Here is a 13,129-nt window from a genome sequence, read left to right as displayed (position 1 = left end):
TTCTGTTTTCAGCTTGTTAGTTCGTTCCTAGAGTTGCAGTGCTCGCTGTCGTGCCGTCAAGGCTTCTATTAACCCCTTTTTCCAAGTACGGGAAGTTAGGATTTCGAGTTTAAGTTGCTTTTGGCCTATTCTTGAGCTTGCTTGATGTTTGTATGGATTAATCATTATTTTTGGTGCGTGGAATACTTTGTATGATTGGTTGGATTGGAAAACACATCTGCTGCAGGTGAGATCAGGGCGAGAACTGGTAATCTCGCCCAGGCGAGTCGGACTCGCCTAAGCGAGTCTGACGGAGGTTTGCCCAGACCTTCTGCGCGAGTTGTCGCCCAAGCGAATGGTCTTGATTTTTGAGCGAGAGACTGCCTCGCTCAGGCGAGGTGAGCTCGCCTAAGCGAGCTGGCACGTTTGCTTCTGCCAGTGTTATCGAGCTCTCGCCTAAACGAAGGGGAACTCGCTTGAGCGAGAGTCCTTGGCCTGAGTGACGAGCTTGGGCGAGGGAACGTGCTGGTTGGGTGTTTACTTCCCTGCTCTTTTATGTTTGGCATGAAATTGATGGGGTTATTGTATAATGGCATGTGGGATATAATATGAATGTGTGAGAGGGTGTATGAATTATGAATGACAATCTTGAATAAATCCTTGGCATGAAATGGTTGGTTGCGAAAGTGACATGGTTATGAGATGAATTTGGATTCTAATTCATGGGTGGAGCATGATGTGCTGGTATTGGTTTGATGTGGAATATGAAAAAGGTTAGTTGCGAGAGTTGATATATATATATATATATATATATATATATATATATATATATATATATATATGTGTGTGTGTGTGTGTGTGTGTGTGTGTGTATGTATGTATGTATGTGCGGTAATTATTAATTGGTTGCTTGTTTATGTTTAGTAGTAGTCAGTGCGTAATTCCTTGAAATCTCTAGGTGAGATTCGAGGGTCGTGCTTCAGTGGTCGGGACGTAATTCCATGGTCCCTGATAGTGGGTGTCCATGGTGGTGCCCCATCTGTATAACTAGGTAAGGATTCAAGGTAAAGTTGCATCCTGACGCTCTAAGGAGTCAGTTAGTCTCACCTAGAGCGGACTGACTCCTGTGGTGAGAGTAGCAGAAGGCCTGAAATTCATTAAGGGCTAACCTTGTGGTGAGGGAAAATGATTCATTGTAACACTTGTAACACATAGCTCGGGGGTGAGCAGAGGTATCCACCACAAGTGCAAGCATCCGCTGAATCCGACCAGGTTATACGTATCCGGATGAGTCGAGTCGTGTCTTAGTGTATTGTCTGAGGAGTCATAACATGCTTGATTGAGATGTGTATATGAGATTGTGAAAATATATATGATTGTTTGGATGAAGTCTTTTGTGCCTAGCTTACCCTACTTTTATTGTTGTGTGTTATGCTTACCCTACTTTTATTGTTGTGTGTTCTGCTGTGTGGTACTCTATCTTGCGATGATCATCAACTTGTTGATGTGAGCAGATGCGAGGAACACCCACGGATAATAGGGAGGTGATGGTTCCGCTGCATAATCTGTATGGGCTGGATCTTAGTTTCTTTGGGCTTTCTTTAGGTCTTTGTCCCATGAATTGCGATAAGCTTTATTACTCTACCTGTATTTGTAGACTTTTCAACTGTTTTGCTTTTGGCATCGTGGTGTGCATAGTTTTGTAGGGGTTGGGTTAAGGACCCCAAGACTGCGCTGTTGTACTATTTGTGTGTAGCGTTTCTTTAATTACGTTTATTAATTAAATGGTACGTTACACCGATGATTAGATTTGCAAATTATGTATTCAATAAATATTTGATCTGAATTTCTTTTATTTAACAAAATTTCAAACAACTAAATTGGTTTGATATAGATTTTCTCATTAATCGAAATTAATCATTATACTTAAAAATTAAGTAATTATTAATAAAGTCCATAAATACCAGCAGAATCATAAAATTAAGACCAATGTTGCAAAAAACTGTAAGGTGATAGCAAAGCTTTCCAAAACAATGTTTACCATTGCAATTTGCAAACCACAATTCATAACCATGGCTTAAACCAACCCATAATACTAATTGAAGAACCTGCATACTTAATTAAGATAATCAAGTTTTGCCTCATAAGAGACTACGAAAAATTCGTTACATGTTCAGTCATCATGGCCCATGAGAGTGAGCAGAAACTTCTTGTAGTCTCCGGAAGTTTCTTTGGCCACAACATGCTCAAGATCAACACTGTTTCTCTTGTAATACACATCTTTTATCTCCTTCAGATCCTTCTCTGCCCTTGTCACAATCACACGTGTCACTGCTTCCTCATCGGTTCCAATATTTTCCATGGCATTTCGCAGAACCTGCATAATCGATTCAGATGAACAATTCTTTGTATGACAAATCAAATATAATTTTTCATCTTCTAATTAAGGGTCAAACTCAAACATCACCTATGACAACTGTTAGAAAATCTATATAATAAGAGAACTTATAATATATAAAGATTAAATATGATTTTAGTCCCTCAAGTTTCAGTGAATTTTAAAATTAGTCTCTTTTCAAACTTTTATACCACCAATTTAGTCCTTCATCTTTAGAAATGCGTGAATTTAGTCATTTTTACCAAATTTTATTAAGTTTATTTGACATTTTAAACGCATTTTATGATAATATTTGAGTTAACATTGAAGCGAAAATATGTCAAATGATGTAAATAATTCAAATACTATTGCTTGAAACGTCAGCTAAACTTAATAAAATTTAGTTAAAAAAACTAAATTCACGCATTTTTAGAAATAAATGACTAAATTGGTCAAAATTTTTGAAGAAGTACTAATTTCAAATTTCACCGAAACTTAAGGGACCAAATACATATTTAACCCATATATAAATGAATAAAGGCTTCATATATTACGAAAAAAAAAAAGGAAGAATAAATGTTCACAAGATTTTGACCTTTTCATAGTACTTCTTATGATCATTGATGCAGCTAATAGCTAAATTGGCTGCCGTAAAAAACTCATTAGAACCTTCATCGGACAATTTCTGCACAGAGAAAAAGGAACACGCTGAGAAATTGATCTTAGTTACATACAGGAAGAAATTGATGTTATCTTTAATCTATAATTCTAAATTTAGGAGAAATATAATTATTTAGAGAACCATCAAGAACGGGACAAAGTATTCATAAAATCTTAATAGTTGAGAGTGAAGAAAGCAAAGAAAGATGCTCTTCCTTGTTGTACCTTTGTAATGGCAATGCCATGATCATCCCTGTAACGGTTGAAAGTGGCCACAAGTTGGGTTTTGCTCCTTGTGGTGAGGATCCTAATAATTTCTTCATTGCTTTTGTTCTTGTTTTTGATAGCCTCATGAAGAGCATCAGCTTCAGATTGTGCCAATCGTGCATTAATCTCACTCCCACCATACCTAAATGAGCTCACCAACCCTACCAATAGCTGAAACAAATTCACCAAACCCTAGTTAGGTCAAGAATAAATAGCTTCAATCATTTTTATCCAATCATATATGATATTATGATATGACATGCCTGGCGAAGATGGCCAGTGGTATTAGCAGCCACATCTTCCTCCATGGAACGTTTGAACCTGTTGTGGTAGGCACGTCTCACAGCAAAAAGCTCTTCAGGTGAAAGAACACACGAAATTTCCACAATCACTTGGTAGCTTTTTTCATCCCTCTTAAGTGCTATATTGGCCAGCAAAGCCTCACGTTCTGCAGGTTCCAATATCCAACGATACATTGCTCTCTGTTTCGTTCATAAAACCCACCACAACACAACAATATGTTTATGAATCTTCTCAACTTTTTCATTGTTACTGATACTTAAATTCATATTTGGATTTCTCTGTACTTTTTCTGAAATTATCGGTGTGAATTTTGTGTACCTCAAAGTCACCGGAGAGCTCAGACTCAAGGCGTTTGATGAGATCCTCTTGGAAGAGATTGTGGTATGCTTCTCTGATTTGGGTCCTCTGTGCAGCATTTCTATGGCCTAGTATTGATATAATGGCTTTTCCATCAGCTCCCCAACCTACAAAGTTTTTTCAGAATCCATTACTATAATCTTTAATCCTTTTTTGTGTATAAATCACAATTTTGAAAAATTCGACATTCTCATCACTCCTAACAAATTATTGGAAATTTGATCATGGACTTAAAATATGAAAACTTTTCATCGAATGAATTTTGGGAAAAATGATGAATCATGTTAGTATCTGACCTTTCACAGCTTTCCTGAGAGATTCTGCATCTTCCACAGGAGAGTGGTCGGGAGGAGCAACCAATGTAGCCATGATTGAATTGTTTACTCTATTCTTCTGGCGAGTTAAATTTATACACACAGGTGCAAGTTTTGTATATATAAACTGAACATAATATAAATTAATAGCTTCTGTGTTCACTATGTCCTCTGTTCATATTTGATTTTGTAACCACTCTTCCCAATGAAAAATTAACTGACGTTTATGTTAATTAAAAAATTAGGCCATATATTTAATTCTTTAATTCTAATTAAATATATTTTTAAAGTGTTTTTAATTAGAACTATCAATCAAGACTAATATAGAGTTATTGAAAATTAATTTTTTAACTGAAAAGTATTTTTAAAATGATATAAATTTTTTTATTCACGTCATTAGATAAAATGAAAAAAAAATGCGAAAAGTTATTTAAATCTGAATCCATAAATTTTCTGTCTTATTGGCTAAAATTGAGCTTCTCTATACTTTAGTTATAGCTGGGTTGTGTAAAAGGTATTTTTCCAAGTAAGGTAAAGGGAATCTTAAAAGTATTAGTGAATAAATAAATCATTTTTACTAAAAACCATCGTTAGCATATTTAAAGTATCAACTTTTTGATGGAATTATGGTTTCTAGGTACCTGTAGGCTGTAGCACATATTTCAACTAAATGTAAATAGTTACTGCTTCCATCTCCTTATATTTATTTGTTTAAGATAATTAACTCATATATAAAGAAACACGATTCAAAGTCAAGTTTAAATATTTTTTTTCTTCCTTTATTTTTTACGATATTTTAAAAGAACAAAACTATGACAGAGATTTACGTTTCAAAACGAACAATACTCACATAGACAGAACTAATATAATGTACTATTGTTTATCTCGTTGAAATTCTTGATGATCTCAATTGATTGTTTAAGGAAAGAAATTGAGATGAAGAATCTTGAAAAGACAAAATTTTTATTTTTTCTAATTTATTTTATTTTTATTCTTTTTATCCATAAAAGATACAAATCAAATAATTAATACAAATATTTATATAAAAAATAATGAATCATATCACTAATACAAGTATAAGTATCAAAATTAATGTACAACCATTAATTCATAATAATATTAACTTTAACTTTTATTGTTATTTGTAGATTCATGACTTACTTTTAATGCACACTTTGATTATTTGTATGTTTTTATCATTATTTGATTTATATTTAATAGTTGTTTAATACTCTTATTTCATTTATATAATTATAACTTTTCTCTCAATATTTGAAATTAGAGAAACAATATGAGAATATGATTTTAACTTTTCTCTTAATATTGAAAATAATAGAAAAAAAATATAAGAAAATAGTTATCTTTTAACATTGAATACATATGATAATATTATATTTTTCTTTAATATTATTTTTATTTTATAAAAAATTATTTAATTAATATTTAAAACGGTAGAAAAGAAATCGGTAAAATATACTTATTACCATGTAGAAATAAAGTTGACTTTTCACTTCCCTCCTATTTATTATCATCCTACCTTCCATATGTTACCAAAACCTTCCTTCACAAAACAATCAAATTCAACTCCTTTTTAAACGTAGAAAAAGAAATTAATAAAAATTGATTGCAAATTAAAAAAAGGAAATGCACCTTAATTATTTTCCTTTTTCTTACAAATCTTATAGTGATCAATAAATTATAACCAATAAAAATAATGTGTTAAAAAATAGATGTATTAAAGAGTATTCTCAATTGCACTCTCGTAAGTTGCTCAGGAGAACAGAAATCAAGAAGATATTGTGACGTGCTAGTGTACTAAGAAAGATAAGTTATAAAATTAATATTTTGAGAACATTCTAGGGAACATATTTTTTTTTTCCTTTTTTCTTACTGAAATTATCGACCAATTCTATCTATGAAAAATAAAGAATTTGACTTAGATTATAAAAATGTTCAAACAAGTAGATGAAACAAATAAAACAAGTCTTATTTGTTTGGTTACAACCTCTCCCACCAAATACAGAAATACTTTATAATGATAAATTTTAGGTGCCAATCTTGCCGACCTAATTTTCCAACCATGGCTTAGGATTTGTAAATTCAATTCAGTTATAGGATAAATAAAAGGGCAAAAATGATAAAATCAGTTCTCATGTTTCTCGCACTGTAAAAGTTAAAGCTTTCTTTTCATGCTTTTTCATCTAGTTTTTTATTCTATACGATGTAAAATATGTCTTAATTTGTTTTTAGTTTTTACGTATGGTTTAAAATAAGTCAGGGGACACCGGATTTTACTTATTTCAAATATGATTATTTTTAAAAATTGAACTATTTAACACTCCCTTTATAAATAATAAAGAAGGAAATAAAAAGGAAAACAATAACTACAAAAAAACATACATGATTAACAGTGATTGACCTTAAGCTCTTGATATAATTATTTGTTTTAGAATTTAAATTTTTTATCACGGTTTTGTTTTTAAACTGGTTTAGATTTCTTTAACCTAGAAAGTGAAATTCTTTTTAACTTTTCATTGTATTCCTCATGCACATAGGAAAATATTCTTAGAGAGAATCGATTTCCATATTTAAGAATCGATTCTTTCTTCGACCAGAACCAATTGGTGGTCTTGAGTGATGCTCCTCAGTGGTGATGAATGTGAGTGAGAAGAAAAATAGAACAATAAAGTCCCATGCAATGCAGATTTATTAAAGTTTGAGAGAAGGAAAAAGCGATCGAGGAGGGGAAGAATCAATTATGGTTAAGGAGAATCGATTTCCCCTTTTGAATCCAAAGAACCAAATCATTGGAACAAATTACAATGGAAATTGAGGAGGATGGAAAACAAAACTAAGAATGAGAGGGGGAGAAACCAAACCGAGAATGAGAAAGGGGCGTTCATGAAATTGAGAATGAAAAAGGAGAGAGAATTAGAAACTCAAACAACAACAATAGTAAATTAAGTTACCAAATAACCTTTTTGATATATCTTCTAACTAAATCCATAATTTTTTAAAGTATTAATGAAACTACAAAGTGGACCAATAATAATATTTCCATGTATTGTCATCTTCTTTGGAAGGATTTTGACCGACCAAGATATTACATTTAAAATTTATAAAGTTGTATTCAATATGAATATCCTTTTAAATAAATTTTTCTAATTTCATATTTTTTATTTAATGGATATTCCTATATTTGATGATGTTTTTTTATCACATTCCAAAGAATTAATATTAAACTTATCAAATGTAATTATTTGGACCTTAAAAAATGGTTCCTATAATTGAATAGTTGAATTATTAGTATGATTTTTCAAATTAGATAAGAAAGTTGAATTTATTTTGTTTTTTATCTTCACATGTAACTTCCATTTATTATTTTTTAAAAATAAATCTATTCTTTTATTCTTTATCAATCTATCTTTTTTTTTAATGTTCATAAAAAAATAACATACAAAGGCTAATGAGATAAAATAAATATAATGTTAACTATTAAACTAATATTTCACTATCAAATAAGATTAAAAAGAGTTTTTCTTTTCTTCAAGAATGAAAGAGAACATAAAAATAGTTGATTTGTGTTTATTTTTTTTTTCTTAGAAAACAAAAAGAAAAATAAAAGAGGTGAGAGTAAAAAATAAATATAATATGTGAAAAACTCCAAAGATAATGTAAACAAAATAAAAAAAATACCTTTATAAATATTTTTATTTTTTATTATATTTAATTTTATATTTTATTATTTATAACATTAAATATTATGCTTTATAAAAAAAATAAAAAATATCTAATTTCATTATCATCAATTGTTAATCATATATAATTTAAAATTTTCAAAAAAATTTAAAAGTTTTAAAAATAATTAAAAATTTTCAATATATAAATTTTAAAAATTAAAAAAAAAAAATTGTTCCCTCCCGCCCCATCAAACATCCCTTATTACTTATAGTTAGAAGCACTTTTTCACCTGTTTTGTAGTTATGCATCTAGCTTTGAATGAAGAAGATTATGACTTACTAGAAAGACTGAATGCTCATATTTTAATTACAATCTAATAATAGTTGTAATGATTACCCTTTTAAAACCATTAACATTTAATTTAAAGGTAAATAGAAGAGAGTGAATTGAAACTTGTGAAAAACTAATTAATAATATGCCAAATTTTTAAATAAGTAGATAAAATTGAGATGATTGAGAGAATTGTTCTGTGTAAAACTTATTGAAAATACTTAATTAAGAGAATAATGATAATAATTTAAAATATTCAATCTGATTTATAATATAAAAACCTTTTTACTGTCCCTTGAGTGTGTCTCTCTATATATAATATGAAGAACTCAATCTTTGATAATAAGCTTTTATTAAATCAAGTAACAGAGAACATAACTCAAAGGAAACAGCATAATAAGTACCAACACATAACTCAAACAAAAGGCACACATATGCCCCTTAAACAAGACACAAACTGAACTAGAGAGAGAACTCTTAAAGGGAAACTAACCTAATAATGATGAAACAACAGAAGCAGAAAGCAACATATCAGAAACTCATTTCTAGGTATGCCCTTAATTAGGGCAAGTTCTTTAGTCTTGGTTCCCCAGAAGTGCGAGCATGAACCTCTTGTAGTCTCCTGAGATTTCCTTTGACACAGCATCTTCAAGATGAACACTGTTCCTCTTGTAGTACACCTCTTTGATGTCCTTCAAATCTTTCTCAGCTCTTGTTACAATCACACGAGTCAACCCATCTTCATCAGTTCCAAACTTTTTTATTGCATTGCGCAAAACCTATTCATAATACAAAACTTTAGGGTTAGTCATTCCATAATGTATTTGTTAGTTTTTTTTTTTAATGCTGTGTTTTCACACTTGCATTAGGGAAGTAACAAGAACCTGACCTTCTCATAGTACTTTTTATGGTCATTGACGCAACGAATCACTGTGTGCAATACCTTCACAAAATCATCAGATGACTGATCCACCAATTTCTGCAAAGAAAAAACTATAGAGTTAGAATATCTTATTTTAAGTCATTTAATATTATTTCATAATTCCTATATACAGATACATAATTTCTTTCTACATGTGTAGAAATTAATGAGTTACATATAATGGGTGTTGCATTTATCAGTACCTTACTGATGGAAATTCCATGTTCATCTCTGTAGCGGTTGAAAGTTGCAACAAGTTGAGTTTTGCTTCTTGTGGTAAGAATTCTGGTAACTTCTTCATAGTTGGTTTTCTTCTCCTTGATTGATTCATGGAGAATATTAGCTTCAGTCTGTGCCAATTTTACATTGATCTCATCACCCTCATACCTATATGAACTCACCAATCCAACCAAAAGCTGCTCAAAACCAATCACAACTTTTACCATTAGTATTCAAAACTTCAAAAAAATCAACACTCATAAATTATCTGTATGATGAAAATGACTTGCCTGACGAAGGTGACCAGTGGTGTGTGCTGCCACATCTTCTTCCAAAGAACGTTTGTAGCGATCATGGTAAGCACACCTCACAGCTAAGAGTTCTTTGGCTGAAAGAACACTAGCAATCTCTGCGATCACATTATACTCTTTTGGACCATTTTTTATTGCTACATTCATCAAAACAGCATCACGATCTGCAGGCTCCAACATCCAACGATACACAGCTCTCTGATTTATGAACACAATTCATCATAATGTAAGAATAAACAAAGTACATGGTGTATCAAAATCCAACCAATAAAGTCATATGAGATAGTGTTCTTATGATACCTCAAAATCACCAGAAATCTCTGACTCAAGGCGTTTGATGAGATTCTCTTGGTAGATCTCTTCATAAGCCCTTCTGATTTCCTGTCTCTGATGAACATTTCTGTGACCCAGTATTGCTATAATTGCCTTGCCATCAGAACCCCATCCTAAATCATTAAAAACAGTGTTATGTCGTTTTTAAGGTATCATGTCATCGTATTCATTAATTGTCACAGTTAAATCTGCATGCTCACACAACACATCTTCAAAAAATAACAAAACTGTAGCAATCCTTAAAGGGACGATGGTTGTCATGAGTAACAAGAGTATAAGATGTTTGATATGAAGTTTAATTAGCTTGACGCTATATTGGTATAATATAATTCTGTGTACAGTCTAATTAAACAAAAAATTATAGTGTTATGTATTCACCGAGTTCACTGTTGTTTAGAACAAAGTCAAAGAAAACGATTTTGTTCACATTGTATGTTTGTATGTCATGTCAGACGAAAATTAAAGAATTTGTAGTGACACGCAATTCCTGTATTGGTATTTTATAACAAGGACTATAGGTTGTTTTTTCTTACATTTATTAAAGAATGTTCAATAATTCCAATGTCTTGGAAATATATTATCTTATCACTTGTGTTTTCATTCTATAAAATATATATATTCTAATCAGATTTATATTTCTTATTTGGGACTGCATTTACAGGAACAGGACAAATTTTTAATATTTCTTTTGAATTATTATTATTTTTTAATTGTAAAAACTTTTTTAGTTTTTCAAATTAAGAAAATAAATCAATGCCCTTATCTCTAATATGAAATAATAAAACATTATATATATATATATATATATATATATATAAATAAATAAAGTTATATGTGTGTGCATGTGCATTATGTCATTATTTAATTTGAAAAAAAAAATCATTCTGTACAAAAATTATAAAATGATCTGTATCAACTTTAAATGTCTTTATTACTTTATTCTTAAAAAAACCGAAAAAGAAAACACAATTCTACATGAGTTGAGTTAGATTAATGTTGATCTTCTCATATTGACATATGTTTTTTTTTTTAATAATAATAATAATAATAATAATAATAATAATAATATTTCACTTTCCAGTAACTCAGCTTTTTCGCTTCACTCGGTTGGCACAAGTTTCAAGTGTACTGAGTACTTCATTATTCACTCTTGTTCCAAGGTGTATCATGGTACAGAAGAGAAAGAAAATAAAATTAAAAATCAAGAAAACTTTTATTTTTTTTATTCAACAAAAAGAGTATCATTCTCTCCCTGCTAATTTAAAACAGAAATAATTAGAACAATAAGAAACATTGATAGGAATGTAGACATCTGCCAATAGCTTTGGCATATCAAGAATGTCTGAAGTGGTTCAACTTTATATTCCCATCATAATAAAATATAAGTAACAAAAAAACTCCTCAACAATAAACAAAAGAAAATTAATTAACTAATGAGAAGATGTAGCAGGAAGAAGATAAATTCAAGATCAAATGAACTAGTTATGTTATATAATTAAGAGTTAGAAACATCAAACATAGAACAGACAAACAAATAATTAAAATGGTATAAGTTTGTGAAAACCTTTGAAAGCTTGATGAAGAGCCTCAGCATCTTGAGCAGGAGAAGTTTGATGATGAAGAACAAGAGTGGCCATTGGAATAACTCTAAACCTTTTTCTCACTCTCTGAAACTGTGAGTGTGTGATGTGAGAATGCACATTTCCTCTCATCTCAATTTATAGAAGGAAGGGTTCCCTTGAAGTTAACGCCTTCATACGTGTTCTAAGTACATTGCAATGCACTTTCTTCAATAAGCATCTTTTAACGCGTTAAGAAACAAAGTGAAGAAAGGGAAAGAATAGTGAGCATTACAAATAAAGTTATGTAAAGAAAGGGAAAAAAAGCTGGCTTCAGTTGCTCATACTTGTTTGGTAGTAAAATACGTGTGAAGGGTCAATTATGAATTTACATAGCGTGAGGTGGGGTTTTGTCCCTTTCTGTTTGCATGGAGAACAAATGGCACAACTCTGTTAGGGTTCATTATTTCTGTGTGCAACGGCTCATTTACTGTGCAAGGGTATGTAACGTTTCTTTTACTTTTTCATCTTCTTCTTCATTTTGAATTCAAATGAATATGTATACTCTTTTGTTTATATCTGTAAAAGTTTGAAAACTTTCACGAGTTATTAAATCTATCAGGAACGTTTTTAAAGATAAGATTGAAGTACCAAATTTCAAAAGTGTACTATAAATCTGAAGTACCAAATTTAGAGTGCAGACTGAAGTACCAAATTTTAGAGTGTAGTATAGTAAGGTCACGTGATGGACATGTAATCTTTCTATTTAATGAATAGTTATGGTTCAATTAATGATTATTAATTGTTTTCTTGTTTTTTATTTTATTTATGTTTTGTAATGGAAAAGTTAAGTTAATTTAAATGATTTTTATAATTTTAATTGTTATTGAGAAATTTGACAACCTAATAGTTTTATGTTTGAAAATGAACAAATTTGAAAACCAGTGAAACTTTCAACCATACCAACGTCATCGTACATAATATAAATATATATATATATATATATATATATATATATTTATTGAACTCAAAATTACGCCACAATCTAGCATATTGATAAGTCAATTGAAGATTTATCACAAAGATGTTAATCTTTGATAAGAACGGGAAGCCTAAACCAAGAATAAAAAGAATATTCTCTTTAATAAAATTAAATTCAATATATGACTAAAAGTATCTATATTAGTTTTTGATACCTTTATATATAGGCACATAAGTTTAAGCAAACCTAAAAACCATACAAGAAGACGTCCAAAAACATAAAAATATAAATTAATTTATAAAAGAAAGTCCAAAGTCTAAAAAACATAAACTAATTTTCCTAAAAATTATCCTTCAAATGTGCTTCAAGCCATAATCTTCATATTCTTTGAATTTCAGATTGCTTGTAGCATCAAGAGCCTTTAATAGATTTGATCTTCCAATTTCTTGCTCTTTACCCTTGTCATAGGTCCTTTAAATTGTAAATGTTCATTTTCAAGTTCTTCTTGTATGGAATCTTGGGATAATCTTCTATC

General features: G+C 30.4%; 2 protein-coding genes across 2 annotated transcripts; both read right to left on the bottom strand.

The window, feature by feature from the left end:
* Nucleotides 1-1,989: 1,989 nt before the first annotated feature.
* LOC114194374 (annexin-like protein RJ4) lies at nt 1,990-4,374 on the bottom strand. The gene is made up of 6 exons (XM_028084552.1): nt 4,240-4,374; nt 3,905-4,050; nt 3,547-3,765; nt 3,242-3,454; nt 2,952-3,041; nt 1,990-2,356 (listed from the first exon to the last, which is right to left on the bottom strand). The coding sequence occupies exons 1-6, from the start codon at nt 4,310-4,312 to the stop codon at nt 2,153-2,155; spliced, it is 945 nt and encodes a 314-aa protein (XP_027940353.1). The 5' UTR covers nt 4,313-4,374; the 3' UTR covers nt 1,990-2,152.
* Nucleotides 4,375-8,603: 4,229 nt separating this feature from the next.
* LOC114171176 (annexin-like protein RJ4) lies at nt 8,604-11,881 on the bottom strand. Its single transcript, XM_028056389.1, has 6 exons — nt 11,618-11,881; nt 10,021-10,166; nt 9,700-9,918; nt 9,394-9,606; nt 9,158-9,247; nt 8,604-9,047 (listed from the first exon to the last, which is right to left on the bottom strand). The coding sequence occupies exons 1-6, from the start codon at nt 11,763-11,765 to the stop codon at nt 8,844-8,846; spliced, it is 1,020 nt and encodes a 339-aa protein (XP_027912190.1). The 5' UTR covers nt 11,766-11,881; the 3' UTR covers nt 8,604-8,843.
* Between the last annotated feature and the right edge of the window lie 1,248 nt (nt 11,882-13,129).

This window comes from Vigna unguiculata, chromosome 1 (assembly GCF_004118075.2).
Source record: "Vigna unguiculata cultivar IT97K-499-35 chromosome 1, ASM411807v1, whole genome shotgun sequence".
NCBI lineage: Eukaryota > Viridiplantae > Streptophyta > Magnoliopsida > Fabales > Fabaceae > Vigna > Vigna unguiculata.
Note: the sequence above shows the minus strand (reverse complement) of the source record. Positions and strands in the feature narration are given on the sequence as shown.

Coding starts and splice junctions, on each gene's coding strand:
- LOC114194374 (XM_028084552.1), bottom strand. CDS start 4,312: ATGGCTACATTGGTTGCTCCTCCCGACCACTCTCCTGTGGAAGATGCA. Junction 3,042..3,241: donor ATGGCATTGCCATTACAAAG/GTACAACAAGGA, acceptor TTCTCTGTGCAG/AAATTGTCCGATGAAGGTTC. Junction 2,357..2,951: donor ATAAGAAGTACTATGAAAAG/GTCAAAATCTTG, acceptor TCGATTATGCAG/GTTCTGCGAAATGCCATGGA.
- LOC114171176 (XM_028056389.1), bottom strand. CDS start 11,765: ATGAGAGGAAATGTGCATTCTCACATCACACACTCACAGTTTCAGAGA. Junction 10,167..11,617: donor TCTTCATCAAGCTTTCAAAG/GTTTTCACAAAC, acceptor TTAATGATTTAG/GATGGGGTTCTGATGGCAAG. Junction 9,607..9,699: donor CCACTGGTCACCTTCGTCAG/GCAAGTCATTTT, acceptor GGTTTTGAGCAG/CTTTTGGTTGGATTGGTGAG.